This window comes from Pelophylax lessonae (genome assembly GCF_965119305.1).
Source record: "Pelophylax lessonae genome assembly, chromosome: 2".
Taxonomy (NCBI): Eukaryota; Metazoa; Chordata; class Amphibia; order Anura; family Ranidae; genus Pelophylax; species Pelophylax lessonae.
The window spans coordinates 364,219,512-364,238,889 of record NC_138769.1 but is presented as its reverse complement, the minus strand read 5'-3'; the positions used below and the strand labels follow the sequence as shown (position 1 = coordinate 364,238,889).

At 47.6% G+C, this 19,378-nt stretch overlaps 1 protein-coding gene across 1 annotated transcript; it reads right to left on the bottom strand.

Annotated features, from left to right (window-relative positions):
- Positions 1-8,907: 8,907 nt before the first annotated feature.
- On the bottom strand, positions 8,908-10,113 carry LOC309548118 (lamina-associated polypeptide 2-like; the record flags this gene model as incomplete). Its single annotated transcript, XM_082248083.1, has 1 exon — positions 8,908-10,113. The coding sequence occupies one exon, from the start codon at positions 10,111-10,113 to the stop codon at positions 8,908-8,910; it is 1,206 nt and encodes a 401-aa protein (XP_082104209.1).
- Positions 10,114-19,378: the final 9,265 nt, after the last annotated feature.

The window sequence follows — 19,378 nt, the reverse complement described above, 5'->3', positions numbered from 1 at the left end:
AAACAGTGTGAACAGAGGCAGGTTACACAGTCCCAGACTGACACCCCCCCCGACAGACAGGTCCCCACATAGATACACTTACCTCTCAATGGTGTGGGGGACCCGCACGGGCGAACAAGCCGCTGCACATGAGGCAGGGAGAGTCGCATACAAGACGCACAAAATTGGGGTTAAGAAACCGCACAGCGTCCAGTGAGGTAGCCACCTCACCAATCATCCCTGCACCGAACAGGGATGGGTCGTTCACTGTGCCAGGAGCGTTACCTGGCTGAACGCTCGATGTCAGGCTGGGAAGCCACTGATCCACGACCTGCGACCAGGGGGATCAGCCCGAGACCCAGCCGGCATGATCCTCTTCGTCAGAAGAACTAACTAATGCTGACAAAAAGAACAGCTAAGTAAAGAGAGAGATAAAACTCAAACAAAAAATCAAAAAAGAAGAAAGAGGCTGGGGCACAAAGCCCCAGCACAGAGAGAACCAGCTACTCCTGACAAGCTAGACATTGAAACTGAGATATGGTTGCAGGAAGTAGGAGGGTATTGACTGAGGGGACCACCCCTTGAGGGTGGGATATGTTAAAAGCTTTAATGATAACATATTCTGTTGCCTAGCTGCTCCTTCGGAGCAAAGTCTAATACCCCATTGTGACGAATATGAAGAGGCGGCGACTGTCGGAGGACGTAAGAGAAAAATTTTTTAGTGTTGCTGAGATTTTGGGGAAATGAAAACCTTCAGTTGCACTCATCACTAGTGATTATTACAAAAAAGTCTTACACAATCCAATTTATGCACGTTATGCAATTTTCATTTCGTGACCCAGCATAGCTTGCCAAACAAATTATCTCCCATGGAACTACGCCATGGTCAATGAATCAATATGCATTTGCACCTAAGGCTGGGTTTATGTGTAAGATTTCCTGATGGGAAAGGGTCTGGCTGTAAAGATGGAAATGGTTCTCTTGTTTTTGACACCGTAAGCTCGAAAGCTATTGAATTGAATTCCCCTTTAGATTTGAGGAGTCCCCAACTTGGAATAGATACTGTGGAGTTTGGGAGTTCTGATTACATTGGTTGCATACTTGTTCTAGGAGTTAGCAGTAAGTGACTGTTTATGAATGCTCTCTCTATATCATGTGATAAACAAATTGCAACAGCCTTTTTTTTTTATTCTCCAGGGCCTTGGCTTTTAGAAAATATAAAAATATATCATGTTATCAAAGTTAACATAATAGTGTCACTTTCAGATAGTTGCATTAATACCACTTCCCACCCATCCAATGTACATATACAGACGGTTGAGTGTTCTCCAGTTCTGGAAGCACTTCCCTGTACGTCCCCTGGGGCGCGCATTGGCGCAATCCTGTGAACAATGTGTCAAGTGGATTCATAGCGCTCGGTACTGAGGCGCTAAAAAAGTTTCACACGTGGTATACCCATACTCGGGAGGCATAAAATAATGTTTTTTGGGGTGTAAGTAGAAGTATGGATATGCTGTGTGAGATATTACTTGGTAAAATTACAACTTTGTGAGGAAAAAAAAAAACTTTTTTTGACGTAAAATCCTTTTCTCTGAAGTTCATTGACAGACACAGCTCCATATTCTTAACCATTGGGATATGCTGCTCCTACAGGAGTAGGACACTAGGCAGGAAAAACTGAATTTTTGTAAAATCTTACTGTAAAATTACTTTCTCTGAGTCCTCCGACAGTCGCCGCCCACTCATAGTCTTCACCAATGGGGTATTGACTTCATCTCCACAGGAGTAACTAGGCATAAGACTCGTTAAAAAACAAAGCATTTACATAGACACACCCATGGGGGCTGTCCCACTGGTCCAATACCCCCCCTGCTATCAGCCATCCCAACTCAGTTTAGTAGCAAGCAGTTAAGTGTATAAGAACCCCATTAGAGGGGCGGGGGCGGCGACTGTCGGAGGACTCAGAGAAAGGAATTTTACGGTAAGATTTTACAAAAATTCCGTTTTCTCTTACGTCCTCCGACAGTCACCGCCCACTCATACAGTCTTCACCAATGGGGATGTCCCAAAGCAGTGTAGACATGAGGGGTGGGAAAAAGCAACCGTCAGAAAAGGCAACGCAGTACCCACATCAGAGAAAGGAACCTTACATGAACAGAAAGGTAACCCTCTGGGTAACAAAAAAGGCTCAACAGGAGCAACAACCCAGTAAAGCAAATAACCAAGGGCATGAACAACCCCAACAGCCAGGGACCTGAAATAAAACCAGGGTTCCCTTACGGCACTGCCACACAGAGAACTTTGCGGCCAAAGGAGGCATCCGCCGATGCCAGAACATCAATTTTGTAAAATTTCGAAAAGGTGTACACTGATGACCAAGTCGCAGCCTTACACACCTGGGCCACCGAAGCCTGATGCCGGAGAGCCCAGGACGTACTCACCGCTCTGGTAGAGTGCGTCTTGACAGGGAAGGGCGGAACCCGTTCCTTCAACGAATAGGCCTGAACAATTGTCTGTCTGATCCATTTTGAAATGGTCGCCGCAGACGCAGCCATACCCTTCCGAGGTCCCTCAGGAAGGACAAAGAGAGAATCCGATTTTCAAAAGGATTCCGTCGACGACAGGTAAACCCTGATCGCCCTGACAACATCCAAGGAATGCAAAGCAACCTCCTTAGGATGCTTAGGCTTCGCACAGAGCGAAGGCAAAACAATGTCCTCATTAAGGTGAAAATCAGAAACCACCTTTTGAAGAAAGGATGGGTTAGGTCGCAAGACCACCTTATCCCTTTGAACCACCAGGTACACCTTATCCCTATGAACCACCAGGTAAGGGGAGCGGCACGACAAAGCCGCTAACTCCAACACTGCGAGCAGAAGTGATTGCCACAAGAAAGGCAACCTTCTTTGACAGCAGAGGCAACGAGATTTCCCTGATGTTTTCAAACGGGGAACGTTGTAAAACGGACAGAAGTTCAAGTCCCATGGAGGTAAGGGCTCCCTTCGAGGAGGAGCCAAGTGACGCACACCTTGAATGAAGGTGCGAATCAAAGAATTAGACGCCACTGGAAAAAAAAGCCAGTGCAGATACTTGGCCCTTAATCGTGGCCAGCGCAAGGCGCTGGTCCACACCAGATTGAAGGAAAGCCAGCACTCTCGCCACCGAGTATGAACGAGGAGAGAAGCCCCTGGACTCACACCAGGCAAAATAAGCTTTCCATGTACGGTAATAAATCTTACCAGATGATGCTTTTCTAGCCTTAATTAAGGTAGGAATGACCTCTGAGGAGAGACCCCTGTCCCTCAGGACCTGGCTTTCAACAGCCATGCCATTAAAGCCAGCGACTGTAAAGCAGGATGGAAGATCGGTCCCTGAGACAGTAGATCTTCTCGCATTGGCAGCCGCCACGGAGGCTCGACGGCCAGGTGAACGATGTCCGCATACCAGGACCGGCGTGGCCAGTCCGGTGCCACCAGAATCACCAATGTTGGTTCCGAGGCCAATCTGCGAAGGAACCTGGACAACAACTGAATCGGAGGAAAAGGCATACATCAGATGATACTGATGCCAAGACACTACCAACGCATCCGAGGCGTCTGCCAGAGGATCGCGCGACCTTGCCACGAACCTTTCCACCTTGTGGTTTAGCCGAGACGCGAACAGATCCACATCCGGGGATCCCCATTTCGCACACAGCATTCAAAACACCTCTGGGTGCAGGGACCATTCCCTTGGTCCAGGGTCTGGCGGCTCAGGTAATCGGCCTGCCAATTCTCTACACCTGGAATGTGAACTGCCGACATTGCCGGGACATGAGTCTCAGGCCCAAGACAGAATACTGGTCACTTCCTGGGCCGCCCAGGCACTCTTGGTGCCCCCTTGGTGATTGATGTAGGCCACCGCAGTGGCATTGGCCGTCTGCACCCGTACAGGGCGGCCCTGAAGACGGTCCGACCAATGGAGTAGGCACAGCCTGATCGCTCTCAATTCCAAAATGTTTATGGGGAGGGAGGATTCCTCCACCGACCAAGTGCCCTGGGCAGACAGGTTGCCCAGGACTCCACCCCAGCCCAACAGGCTGGCATCCGTGGTAAGTACTGTCCACAGCAACGGCCAGAAGGATTTCCCATCCGCCACCGCCGGGGACTGAAGCCACCACAGAAGATCCACTCTGGTTTGATGACACAGAGACACTCTCAAATCCAAGGACTGCTGGAGTCTGTCCCATCTGTTCAGGATCTCCGCTTGGAGAGACCTTGTGTGAAACTGTGCGAACAGTATCGCCTCGAAGGCTGACACCATCAACCCCAGGGCCTGCATACAGGTCCTGAGTGACGAGGATTCGTTGTCCCGGAGGGCTCTGACCTCGTTCTGTAGGGTCCGGAGCTTGTCCTCCGGCAGAAACACCTTCGCTTGAGCAGAGTCCAGAACCATCCCCAAATATGGGAGATGAACCGAAGGAGACAAGGTCGACTTCTGCATGTTGATGGTCCATCCGAACTCCTGAAGCATCTGTACCGTAGTGGACAGATCGTGCAGCAGGCTCTGGCTGGCACTCGATCTTAACAGGAGATCGTCCAGATATCCCAAGACCGCAATGCCCTGAGCCCGCAACAGGCCCAGACCTGGAGCCAGCACTTTGGTAAACACCCTTGGAGCCGTAGCGAGACCGAAAGGTAACGCCACAAACTGATAGTGTTCCTCCGCGATATCGAATCGGAGGTACCTCAGATGACCCTCAAAAATGGGGATGTGTAGATACGCATCCTTTAGGTCGATAGAGGCCAGGAACTCGCCTGGACTCAGGGAGGCCACCACCGAATGGAGCGATTCCATGCGGAACTTCCGAACGCGTAAAAAGCGGTTCAGAGCTTTTAAGTCCAGAATCGGATGCACCTTGCCCCCCTTTCTGGGCACGGTAAACAGATTTGAGTAAAACCCCCGAAATCTGTCCCGATGAGGCACCAGGACGACCACCCCCTGTGCGAGGAGATCTTGCACCGCCTGATGCAGGTCCTGTAACCACCCTGGGGTCAAATGAAGATTTGAGGGAAAGAATCTGTCCACCGGCCTCAAAAGGAATTCGATCTTGTAACCCGATCAAATGATTTCCTGAACCCATCTGTCCGGAATTCGGAGCAGCCAAGGTTGGAGGAAACCACGCAAACGTCCCCCCACCCCTGCAACGGGTGAGGGCATCCCATCAGGCAGAGGCGGATTAGGCTTTTGGCTTGCCCGCCCAGGGCTTTCTCTGGCCACCCTGGCCCTTGAAGGCACGAAAGGACCCCTGATTTGGTTTAAAGGAGGGGCCCCGCTTACCGCGGAAAAACTTGCCTTAAGGATTCTGGGGGAGCAGAGTGCTCTTGCCTCCAGTGACCCCTTTAACCAATTCATCCAGGGATTCCCCAAACAGACGAGACCCCTCATAGGGGATGTCAGCCACCGTTTTTCTCGAAGTCTAGTCAGCCGACCAGCTCTTTAACCATATCAGGCGACGGTTAATCACCGCGACACTGGACAGGCGCGCAGCCAATGGGGCCTCATTCGAGGCCGCATCACACAAATACATGACTCCTTGATGGATCTGGTCCACCATTGCCACAGTAGTAGGAGGAGCGGAATCAGCCACGAGGGTGCGTTCAGCACCTTGGTCCAGTCATCCACAGCCTGAGCCGCCATGACAGAGGCGAAAAACTTACCGTTAGTTTACCGGTAACGGCTTTTCTGATGAGCCTTCCAGGACGGCCCAGACATGAGAGCTGATAGGCTCCTCCTACCGGAAACACAATCAATCGACATAGTTAAAAGGCCCCACCCTTCCCTCTGCCCCTCAGTTGTAAAAAAGTATCTTCCACAACCAATTTTTCGAGGGCAGCGTTCAAATTAATTCCATAGGTACTTAGCCCTTAATTTGTTTGTACCCTTTTAATAGGGCGGGTAGGCCGGCCGTCCTGGAAGGCTCATCAGAAAACCGGTACCGGAATACCGGTAAACTAACGGTAAGTTCTGTAATCGCCTTCCAGGCCGGCCCAAACATGAGAGGATACTAGATTACCTCTGGCCTACCTTAGGGTGGGACTACCGCCTGTAAGACCTTCCGTCCAAAGGTTAGGTCCTGCTGAGACAGTACTTCTATCCTGTAATGTTTCAGGAAAGTTTTGTGGCTGGACCAAGTGGCTGCCTTGCGGATCTGTTCCCAAGATGCTCCCGCCTTCTCGGCCCAAGATGTTGCTAGGGCTCTTGTAGAGTACGCTTTAATTTTAATAGGAACAGGGATACCTGATGCCTCATAAGCGATGGTAATTGCCTGTCGAATCCATCTAGATATTGAAGGCTTAGAGGCCTGCAGCCCTTTCCTAGGTCCAGTGTGAAGGACTAATAGATTGTTTGACCTCCTAAAGGGTCTCGTTCTATCTAAATAAGTGAGCAAGGCTCTTCTTACGTCAATGCAATGGAAACTTCTTTCCTTACTATTCTTTGGGTTATCACAGAAGGATGGCAAGTTTATTTCCTGTGTTCTGTGAAAGGAGATGCTACCTTCGGAATATACAGAGGATCTGGTCATAAGACTATCCTGTCTGGAAATACTACCATAAAAGGCTCTTTGATAGAGAGGGCTTGAAGGTCTCCCACTCTTCTAGCTGACGTGATGGTCAGTAAGAAGGTCAATTTTAGGGACAACAATTTAAGGGAAATTTCTTCCAATAGTTCGAAGGGAACCCTAGATAATGCCTCTAGGACCCTTGTCAGGTCCCAAGGTGGGAACCTGTCTTTTACAATAGGGGTAACCCTTTGTCTGGCTAAAATAAATCTTTTTATCAGTGGCTCTTTCGCCAGACGGGTGTCTAGAAACACTGAGAGAGCCGCCACTTGTACCCTAAGGGTGTTAATAGCCACACCCTTATCCACCCCATCCTGTAGAAACTCTAGGATTACAGGGGTAGAAGAGGAGGCAAAACCTTTTTGCCTACCCCAGGTACAAAAACTTTTCCATACTTCAGTGTAGATCTTTTTTGTAACCGGTTTCCTGCTCAACAAGAGAGTATCTGCCACTCTCTGCGAGCAACCTTTCGAAATTAGGAGTTGGCTTTCAGTAGCCAAGCTGCCAACTGAAAAAATTCCGGGTCCGGACACAGAACAGGACCCTGTGACAGCAGGTCTTGAGAGACTGGAAGACGCCATGGGCAGGCTATTGCCATGGCTTTCATTGTGGCAAACCAAGGCCTCCTTGGCCACCATGGGGCAATTAGAATCAACCGAAGATCCCCTGACTGGTTTATTTTTTGAAGGACTCTCGGAATCACATCAGAGGGGGGAAGGCATATGCCAGGTTGAACTGCCAAGGTTGAGCTAGTGCATCCAACCCTGTCATCCCTCTGTTCCGAGTAAGGGAGAAGAAGCTGTCCACCTTCTTGTTTTGAGCCGTGGCGAACAGATCTATTTCTGGGGTTCCAAATCTTTGAATTATCATTTGAAAAATTTTGGGATCTAACTCCCATTCTCCCTCTTGGACAAGATGACAACTGAGGAAGTCTGCTTGTAGGTTGTTTTTCCCCCTGATGTGAACTGCTACCAGGGAAACTACCCTTTCCTCTGCCCAACTCAGGATTTCTGTAGCCAAATCCAAGAGGGGTCTGGATCTGGTTCCTCCTTGCCTGTTCAGATATACCACTGTTGTAGTATTGTCTGAAAGGAGGAGAACTTCTCTGTTGAGGATGTTTTCTCTGAAGGCTTTCAAGGCCTCCCCCACTGCCTTCAACTCTCTGAAATTTGAGGAGGCTTGAGCTGTTCTCTTGTTCCAGATCCCTTGGGTATGAGCTCCGTCCATGTGGGCTCCCCAACCCTTTGTGCTGGCGTCCGTGGTAATCTCTATAGGATTCCACTGTCCCCAGGGTCTGCCCTTCCCCAAGTTGGTTTGGTCTTTCCACCATTTCAGGGATGTCTGTACTTGTGGAGTGAGGATGACGTGCTCGTTTAATGATTCTGTCTTTCTGTCCCAAGACGACAGATGGTAGAACAGAAGTTCCCTTGCGTGCAGTTGTGCCCACACCAGTGCTGGTATACTGGCTGACATTAGCCCCAAAACCCTTAGAATCTCTCTCCTGGAACAGGATGGAGAGTCCACCAGTGTCTGGACTGCAGTACTTCTTTTTTCCCTTTTTTCTTGGAGTAAAAACAGCTTTTGAGCCCTTGAGTCTACCTGGAAACCCAGAAAATTCCGCATCTGGGAAGGTACCAGGGCTGATTTTTTCCAGCTGATGAGCCATGTACCTGGGCCTCTGATTTCCCGAAAATCATTAGATCATCCAAGTAAGGGATCAGGGCAATCCCTAACAAGTGTAGGTGAGCCACTGCCTCCGCAAGAACCTTTGTAAAAATCCTTGGACTGGCAGCCAGTCCGAATGGTAGTGCCCTGAACTGCCAATGCATTGTCTTTCCTTTGGTTGCTATAGCAAATCTTAGGAATTTCTGATGTTCTGGATGGATGGGGACATGCAGATAAGCATCTCTGAGATCCAAGGTGGTCATGAAAACGTTTTTTTAATAAGTTCTTCCGTACTGAATAAATAGTTTCCATCGAAAATTTTTTGTACCTCAGGAACCTGTTGAGCTTTTTTAGGTTTATTATCAGGCGGAACTTGCCTGATGCCTTTGGGACCACAAACACATGGGAGTAGAATCCCTGAAGATGTTGATCTTCTGGAACCGGAATTATTACTAACTGCTCTGCCAGTTCTTGAATTCCTTGTAGTAGGGCTTCTTTTGTCTGAGGTTTTTTGGGAATCTGGGTCAGGGTTTTCGTAATAGGAGGTATTGAATTGAAGGCGATAACCTTCCTGAATGAGGGTGTAAATATATGGGGAGACTGAAATTTCTTCCCAACGGGTAAGAAATTGATTCAGTCTGCTCCCCACCTTGATGCTGGCGTCACTTGTTGTCTCTTGAGCCTGCAGTAGAAGGAAAGAGCAAGTTGTTCCTTTGTCTTCCCTTTCTGAAACCCCATCTTTTGTTAGGTTCTCTTTTACGTTTATTTTGACTTTGCTCCTTGGGGCCTCGAAAAAATTTCCTGGGAACCTCCTTCCTCTTTACCGGAAATTTCTTCCCCCTTTCCGAGGACCTGGCTAAGACCTCATCCAAACCAGACCCAAAGAGTAGAGATCCCTCAAAAGGCAAAGCGCAGAGCTTTGTTTTAGAGGTAAGGTCTCCCTCCCATTCTTTTAGCCAAATGGATCTTCTGGCTGAATTTAAGAGGGCACCTGTTTTGGCAGAGGCTACAACAGACTCCACCGCTGCATCAGCCAAGTAAGCTACTGCTTTCCCTATTAATGAGAGGGAGTCCTGTAGGTCTTGGGTTTTTTCTTGCGGTAAGTTTTTGTTCAGCCTGTCAAGCCAACAAAAAGTGTTCCTTGCCACACAGGAGGCAGCCAATGCTGGAGCCATAGTAGAAGCATTAGCCTCCCAGGCCTTCCTCAGAAGGGACTCCGCTTTCCTATTCATGACATTCTTAATACTGCCTGTATCAGCAAAGGAGAGGTCAGATTTTTTGGTCACTTGTGCCAAAGGTGCATCTAGTTTAGGACTTTTTATAAGCTGTTCGATATCCTCTTCTTTAAAGGGAAATCTGCATTTCCAGGAAACTGGTCTGCTAAATTTAGTCTCCGGCCGCTGCCATTGTTGGAGGACCAACCCCTTGAGGGATTGGTGGATAGGAAAAACTCTAGGAGTCTTACCTAGACCTTTATAGAGTCTGTCCTGGGCTGAAGTCTCTTTTGGTAAATCGGGTATCTCTTCAGAAGCATACACTGCTTGAAGGAGCCCTTGCATGTTATCAAGCCCAAACAGATTTCTGGTTGGTTCTGGTTCCTCTGAGTCCCTTTCTCCTTCTCCCTCTGAGCTGGATTGGGAGGCTGAGCGGTCTTTTTCCTCCTCTACCTGTCTACTCCTCTGTAACCCTGAAGGGAGACTCTGTGAAAGTAACAGGCTGGACTGTCCTGGCCTAACAGAAAGACTCTCTTGTGAGGAGGTACCCTCCCTTGCAGGAGATACTGTGGATCCTGAAGTTCCTAATGAAGACCTCACAGTCTGAATAGTCATCAGAATCTCCTCTTGGACAGTCTTTAAGAAATCCTTCATTAGGGCTGATGATTCTTTTCCTGCTAACTTATAAATACATTTGTAGCAGAATGGTTTTGTGTGGGAGCTAGGTAGTCTGTCTGCACAATTACCACAATTTTGAGGCAACAGAACCTAATAAAACTGGTGAAGCAGTGGAGGTTTCCTGAGCACCGCTCTGGGACTCTGTATCACTCTTCCTAGTTGCAAAATATAAGGATCATAGAAAGGACACTCAATCAGTCTGACTATGATCAGGGAGAGGGAACACCAAGCATTTCTTTTTTGAAAAATTCTTTTTATTGATTTTTAAAGAAAGAACAGAGTAACACAAACAGACACACACAGCAGCCAAAAAAAGGCATACAATAACCCAACAACAACCTCCCCCCCCCCCCACCCACCCAAAAACGACCACCAGCACCCTGAGAAGACCAGGAGCGTCGAGGTCAGGGGGTCAGCGCAGGCCACCGTCCAAGGACAGCACGACCTACCACCGGCCTCCGGAGTAAACAACCTTCGGTCCCTTCTCATAAACCACACACCATATCTCCCCCCTACCCGGGATCAAAACATGTCAATTCAACATTAAAGAGACCCAATATCTGGCTGTTCTTGCAGGACTACAAAGCTAGAATACAAGATAGCATAAGTACACTTCTATAGAGCGTTCAATACACCAGCGTCATAACAGTTACACAATATGCAGTTCAGCCCACAGTGTCTGAGGAGTCCACCCACGCCCTCCAAACCTTGTCAAATTTTTTCGGGCAACCTCGTGAGACATAGGTGGCTTTGTATAGGGGCAGCATTGCATTCACTAGGCCTTTCCAGAACAGTAAGGATGGCGGGGAAACCTTCTTCCAATGTAGTAAAATAGCCTTTTTGGCATAGAATAGAAGAACACTCAGCAAAGTCCTGTGGGCCACCGAGGGGACCACCTCCTCCACCAAACCCAGCAAACAGACTCGCTGGGTTCGCGGAATCGGAGTCAGCAGCACCTCGGCGAGACAGGACGTCACCGCAGTCCAAAACTGCTGAATTGGGCCACAGCCCCAAAAAATGTGAGTTGCATCTGCGGGGGAAGCGGAACAAAGCCAACACTCCGCAGACGAAGTCGGGAAGATTCTGGCCAGACGGGCCGGAGTATAGTAAATCCTGTGGAGGAATTTAAACTGAATTAGTTTGTCCCTAGCAGCCACTAAATATTTGAACGGCTCCGTCCATACATCATCCCAGTCCTCCCCCTGTAGGTCCGGCACCTCAGCCGTCCATTTTTCCCTACATCTAACTATGCCAGGGGGTGTAAGTCGGAACATATCCTTGTACACAGTGGAGAGAGTTTTGAGTGTGGTATCACAGGTCAACACGCATTCTAAGTCCGAAGGAGACAGCTCTACAGAGGATGAGGCAAATTGGGCCTGAAAGGCATGCCGCAATTGGAGGTATCTGAAGATAAAGCCACTAGGCAGGTCGAATTTCTCCCGCAAACGGTCAAACGGCAAGAGAGCCCCCGCCGCTGTTATATCACCCAAGGTTTTTACGCCCCGCGTCGCCCACAACATCAAATCAGGTAAGTGACGAAAATGAGGAAAGGTAGGGTTCATCCACAACGGCTCGGACGGGGAGGATCCAACATAACTGGGGCATGTCAACTTCAATGACTGGGCCCAAGCCCTAACAGTCGCCCTCATGGAGAGCGTTAAAGGGAGATCTGAGCCCAGACCCCTAAACAGCGCCAACCTAAGGGTTTCGAAGGAGCCCAGGTGGGCCGCCTCTAAGATTGTTGCCGAATCCTCCCCGTCCGCCCGCAGCCAGCGCCGCGCAAACACCATCTGTCCTGCCAAATAATACTTGCGCCAATCGGGCAGTGCCAGGCCTCCATTACCCCACGGTTCCTGGAGGGCCCGAAGGCCAATCCTGGGAACCCCGGGCGACCAGAGGAATGAACAGACGAGGCCGTCCAACTTCCGGAAAAAGGTCAGTGGTACCCATAGCGGGGAATTGCGGAGGAAATATAAGACTACAGGCAGAAATTTCATCTTAAGGACACTAATACGACCTAATAAGGAAAGTTGTAGACGCTTCCAAGCTTGGATATTTTGTTGGAGTTTAGGCAATAGAGGAGCCAAATTCAACGAGAAATAATCCTGGGGACGCCTAGTTATCTTGATCCCCAAGTAGGTGAAGCTATCCACCCAACGAAGGGGCAGGTCCCCGGCCGCAGCAGGTCGAGCACCGTCATCGAGAGGCAAAATGGAGGACTTACTCCAGTTAACGCGAAGGCCTGAGCACCTGCCAAAATCGTTCAGGATGGCACCAAGCATTTCTATGTCAGAAAAAAACATTAGCAGACTTAGAACCAGTTGCCTAAACCAGATGCACTGCAGCACTTACCCGGGTCCAACCTGGGTTTGGCTGCCGTTGCTTGGCCCAGCCCTTCTTCCTTCCCCGGTGGGTGAGTAGAAGGCTTAATCTCCCTGGCAGCTGTCCGAGCTCCTATGGCCTGGGAGTCTGCACTACCGCGTGACAGCGGTTCCGGCGTCTCCTCCACCTTCCTCTTCCGCATTGTGCGATAGGAACTGACGTCAACGGATGCTGCCGAGCTCCTTGCACTCCGATAGCGAGGCTTGATGCGCTCGCGTCTGACGTCACCTTCGGCGGGAAATTTGAAACCCGAGTCCTGTGGAGGAGAGCTGCTGCGCCGGGACAAGGAAAAAACCTAGAGGGTCACCCGGGTGACCGACGGTTTTACCTCTGCAGGGGGCGACCTGTGAGAAACCCACGGAGGTAGCAGGTAGAGCTCCACTCTCACGGCTTTGCTGAACCTGGCTCACAGGGGGACCATAGGACTACAAAAGTCTGCAGGTCAGTGAAAATAAACGTTTCGTAGGAAGAAACAATCTAAAACTGAGGGGCAGAGGGAAGGGTGGGGCCTTTTAACTACATTGATTGTGTTTCCGGTAGGAGGATCTCATGTTTGGGCCGTCCTGGAAGGCGATTAGAGAAATGGGCTTTAGCAGGGAACCCGCCTCCATGTAAGCATGGCAGGCAAGGGATTCCATTCTCCTATCCGTAGGATCCCTAAACACCGGAGAATCTTCGGTGGGTACTAGAGTGGCCTTGTTCAATCTGGCCACAGTGTGATCCACCTGAGGGTCCACACACCAGCGTGAATCCGTAGGAGACGCAAAGGGATAAAGGAGTTGAAACCTTTTCGGCACCACAAAGGTGCGTTTTAAATTATGCCATTGATCATTCACAGTAGCGTGAAACTCAGCGGAGCAAGGCAACACCTGCGCTGCCTTGCGGGTCCTGTGTGTGCCAAAAGAGGACACAATGCCCGGAGGATTGGGCTCATCCTCTTAATGTAGTGTTTCTTTAATGGCAAGAATCCGTGCATCCATAGCTGCGCGATCCTCGGCCATCCCAGGGGGGGAATCATCCACCCCTGCAAACTCCGCTTACCCCTCAGACTGAGAAGAGCGAGACCCCCTCAAGGGGTACGGCACCTATGGCAACCATATCAGATTCAGAATCAGACAACAAGGACAAACGAGGCCTTTTCCTGGCAGCACGTTCAGACATCAGAATCTCCACTTTGGACACCAAAGTCGCCACTGCAGCAGACAAAGTAGTCAGAGCAGAGGATTCAGAGGAACCTGAATCCCCCACCAGGGCTGTGGGAAATTTGCTGTCCTGAGAATCCATGTTAAAAACAAAAATCCTTATATATATATATATATATATATATATATATATATATATATATATATATATATATATATATATATGGTACTGGCCCTTTAAGCGCGCCGCGGACCCCCGCAGCACACCGCTACGACTGTGAAAACACAGACCCTCAATCAGGATAGCGGATAGCCAGAAGGATTGCACAAGTAGAAAGACAGCAGACAGACCCCCACCAGTGTTACCACCACAGCCGAACTCTCCAGAGTAAAAGGAGGAAGTGATGTCACCGCAGGAGGCTGAACTGAGGCTTCAGACTAAAGAAAAATGGTTGCCAATAGAAAGTAATTGGAGGCTTCGGTAAAAAGGCCGCCGACATGTGCTCGGAACTGTCGGGGTTATTGGGGGTTGATTAAAATAATAATAGGTAAAAAGAAAAATGATTTTAAAAGCCATGTATATTTCATATTATGCATAAGAGATTTTGAACAGGATGGCGTCCATCTTGTTTTTAAGGTGAAACAAAGTTCATATATACTTGTTAAACAAAATGTCTCTCACAGGCTTACAAAGGGTCTATGGTTTCAACAGAGATCTTTGTATTTCTATGTAATCGTAAATAAGATCCCTTTTGACATCTCGATCAGATAAAACTTAGTCAGTCTGACGCTATGTTAAAGGGGGTGATATCTCAGTCTGTCTATAAGTATTTAACAATAGACAATGGCTCAGTGTTTCTCATCAAACATTTAAAGATGAACTATATAAGTTTTTTTAAAGGTACATCATTATATGTGAGACGATATTAGCCATAATTATGTTATTATATTATGTAAGGCATATACATATATATATTTAGGAACATTATATCACATTTTGGGTTTATATTTTCATAGTAATAATCTTACTTAGAATTCTTTTTCTAATAAGTGTAAAGACATGTGTATCTCGTTACTAATTACCTCATTTCAGAGAAGTTTGTGTGTAGGTCTGGTGTAAGTTTTTATGACACTATAGATCTTCCTATCCTAGTCTGGATGCCTGACAGTTATGTCAGAATCCAAATAAGTAATGGCTATTCACTAGCCAGAGGTCAGAGAGGTCATCAGATAAGAACATGATGGGTAATTGTTTCAAATTAGGTTAAATACAAAATCTAATGAACGGTACGATACTGCCCTCTGGAGGCGAAATACCAGGTGCAGTCTTGAGATAATTTGAGATATTCCAATATAAAAATATTATATTGTGTTAAATAATATAATTATTGAAATGGCATTACTTGCCAAGATGAATGATGGAAATACAGGTGGACATTTATGTATGTACTGGTAGTCTGGACAAAGTTTTATGTTGTGTTATATGATTAATCTTACATATAGAGGAATCATCCTTAATTTTATTAGACCAAGTATGGGGTTAATTATCAAAAGGGGTGTGTCTCTGACCTCACTAGTTTAGGTATAGAATATCCCGACCAATTGGGATAATGTTTCATCCCTCTGGGTTTTACTTATGGTAATTTTTATAGCTCTTTGTTCTTACCATATAAAAGACCAACCCAGATGAGAGATGGGACACACTTTACACTACTGACAACACACCTCACACTTACACCTCACACTTACACCACACACGCTATTACATTTTTCGAAAGACTCATACAGACATACTCCCTGGTCCATCATTCATCTGAAACTTGAAGGGAATCCACCATCTTAAGAAAGGCATCCATCTTAGGACTCTGGTAACGATTTAAAGCTAGCGGCTATCTTAAGTGTGGTAATTATGCCTTGCTATGTTATTTGATTTTATTCAACAATTGTTTATTCTTTCCTTATATGTTTTATATTGCATATTTAAGGGTAATGAGATTACAATCCCAGCCGTATAAGCCATGGTATATTTTTCTCTAAAAAGCTGATTTTTGTTTTTATACATTCTTATTAATATCAGATTCAGTGCATTATTTGCAATTTTAAGTCTTCCGTTTTGCATGGCTTATTCTCATTCCTTCTGCAGTGGAATGACTTTGGGCCCTGTGATTCGCAGACCATTGTAGTCTGTTTATATAGAACATTTATTTATGGCTTATACCTGGGAAGAAATGGTAATCTTGCTTTTGTTTTGGTTTCACTTTCACTTTGCTTTAGTTTCACTTTCATTATTGAGCTAAACATCACATTGCATTGATTGTTTGAAGTTAGTATTTTATTTAGAGTTATTTGTTTTGTGTCACTTCTTGTTTGATCATATATTGTGTTTGCATGTCTTGAGAATAAATATTTTTATATATATATTCCACACTGTAGACTGTACTCACTAAGATTGGTATATGCTTTTAAAAAGAAATTAATCAATTAAAAAGAATTCACGACATTGATTTATGGCAATAGGTGAAGACTCTCCTTTTTCACAGATCTTTGCTTATTAACCATAAATAAATACACTGCTATATTCAGAGCAGTATAAATATTCTGACATAAGTACGAGCGCAAGATATTTATTATTAATAAATATTCTTACAGAACGAACGTTTGCCACACACAAGATGGCGCCGCAAGGCGCCAAAATACACCACATACAATGCTGTATAAGCGCCCATAGTGAAGCCAGACATGCTGCCCACACCTAAAATGGCGGACTGGTGGTTTTTAACCCCACAGCAGTCGCCACACGTGTCTGTACCTCCAAAAAGCACCCTAAAAGGGACACAGGAGAGGGACCCCCAAAAACCCACACAGCGCACAGGCTGAGAGAGAAAACCCCCGCAGAAACCGGGATCAGGGAGCCCAAAAACGCACAGACATGAGGGGATAACACAGACACACAGGACTGCCAGCCCCAGACAGAGGCCCCACACAGAATGTACTTACCTGTACCCGATGGCATGGGGTGCCTCTCATCGACGGGAAACCGCCCACCCTCAGATTGCAGGGGTGCCATCAGCCAAAAAAACGCAGGACGCTAACAGTGCACGGAGAACTGTGGAAGAAACGTCCAGGCGAGGTAACCACCTCGCAGGCTGCATCCCTGAGGACAGGGATGGGTCGTTTGCGAGGCCAGGGCGAACACATAGCCCGCTAAATGCTCGATGGCAGGCTGGGATTCCATCAGGCCCTCTGTCCTGGAAAACCAGGACGACCAGTCCGACTCCCAGCTCCGCAAACGCCATGTTCATCCGAAGATCCGACTAACGCTGACAAAATAAACAGCTAGTAGTGCAAAGAAAAAACACATTTGCAGTAAATAAAATCATAAAATAGAAGAAGAAGGCTGAGACTGAAGCCCCAGCACAGGGAAGCCTATCTTACTCCTTAACTAGGCAGAAGACAAACCGAGTTGGGATGGCTGATAGCAGGGGGGGTATTGGACCAGTGGGACAGCCCCCATGGGTGTGTCTATGTAAATGCTTTGTTTTTTTAACAAGACTTATGCCTAGTTACTCCTGTGGAGATAAAGTCAATACCCCACTGGTGAAGAATGTATGAGTGGGTGGCGACTGTCGGAGGACGCAAGAGAAAAAAACGTTACCATGCCTATGGGGCAGTCCCTGAGGGCATACACCCACCCACTCACTCTGCTAGAGGATTCAGTTTGGTTGCAAGCAGTGTCAGCAGAAAAAAAACCAACCCACTCAGAAATAGAGGGGCGGGTGCTGCGTCTGTCAATGAACTTCAGAGAAAAGTATTTTACGGTAAGTCAAAAATCCAGTTTTCTCTATCGTTCGTTGACAGACGCAGCTCCAAATTCTTCTTAACCATTGGGACGTCCCAAAGCAGTATTTGCATGAGGGGGTGGGAAAACAACACAGAAAAGAACGTAATTCCCAAAGGCTAAACTTAGCCAACCAGGTAACATGGAGCTCAACCATCAACTGGAGCTCACCTAAGAAACATACCCCTTCAAGGAGAGAAAAAAACATTTTTTTCTTTTAAAACAGCAGCCTGCAAAACCTTATGGCCAAAAGAAGCATCCAAGTATGCCAAAACATCTACTTTGTAGAATTTTGTGAAAGTCTGCACCGATGTCCAAATTGCCACCTTGCAAACTTGTATTACTGACGCCTGAGGGTGAAAAGCCCAAGAAGCACTAAGTGCCCTAGCAGAATGCGCCTTCACAGGGAAAGGTGGAACCTGACCCTTAAGTGAATACGCCTGTACCACTGTCTGCCTGATCCATCTGGATATGGTCCCAGCAGACGCAGCCAATCCCTTCCAAGGTCCTTCCGCGAGGACAAAGTCTGATTTCCAGAAAGACTAAATAACCGCCAGGTAAACCTTTAACGCCCGAACCAAATCCAAAGAATGCAAGGCGATTTCCTTGGGATGCTCGGGACAGAGTGAAGGCAGCACAAGGTCTTCATTCAAGTGGAAATCAGAACCCACGTTAGGAAGAAACGTACCACTATCTCTGTGGGCCACCAGATAAAGTGAACAGGATAGCGCCCCCAATTCAGACACTCTGTGAGCAGAGGTAATAGTCACCAAGAAGGCTACCTTCTTTGACAGTGTAAGCAGAGGAATCTCCCCAATGTTTTCAAAGGGAGGTTTTTGAAGAACAGACAGTACCAAGTTAAGGACCCACGGAGGTAACGGGGACCGTAACGTAGGCATATGGCGAACTCCTTGATTAAAAGTGTGAATCAAGGAATGCATAGCTAAAGGGCATTGTAAAAACACTGCCAAAGCCGACACCTGGCTTTTAATAGCCCTCTTTGGAGAAAAGCCAAAATCCTGGCCACTGAAAAGGAGCGTGGATGCACCTTAAGCGATTCACACCATGAGATGTACGATTTCCATGTACGATGATAAATCTTCCTGGAAGGTAGTGATTCTTACACTGTTGAAGGCTAGAAAATCTGAGTCAGAAAGACCTCTATCCTTCAATACCTGGCTTTCCACAGCCACGCTGGTAAAGCCAGCGACGGTAAGAAGGCTGGAAGCTCAGCCCTCGAGACAGCAGATCTTCATAAGAAAGGCCAGTCTGGGGCCACCAGAATGACCGGAATCCCCTCCACCTTTGTTCTGCGCAGAAGCTTCAGCGAAGGAAACGCATAGATCAGCCGATACTGACCCCAAAGAGCCACCAGTGCATCTGATGCCGGCCAGAGGATCCCGAGACCTGGCTACAAACCTCTGAACCTTCTCGTTGAGCCAAGAAACAGGTCTAAATTGGGTGTCCCCCCACCGGACTTGTGTCCGCACATCTGGAGGGGTCTATTCTCTGCTTACCCGACCACGTCTTCCTTGGAACCCCCAGATGACCTAAATGGCTTGACCCTTTCTCCTGCATGCCAGAGGCATGAAGGGGCCGTCTGTGTGCTAAAAAAATAAGGGCCCCGTCTATTACGTGGTGACTTGCCCTAGCGGATAGAGGAAGAAGAGTACTCTTCCCACCTGTGAGTCCTTTGATCAGTTCATCCAACAAAGACCCAAAAAGGTGATTCCGCGTAAAGGGGAGATCTGATAGAGCCTTTTTAGAAGCCTGGTCCGCAGACCAGCTTTTTAGCCACACCATGCGTGATCACCATTATTGCGTTTAGAACACCTCCACTGACTCGCGACGATTGTTTCACAGTAGTCAGGAAAGGGAG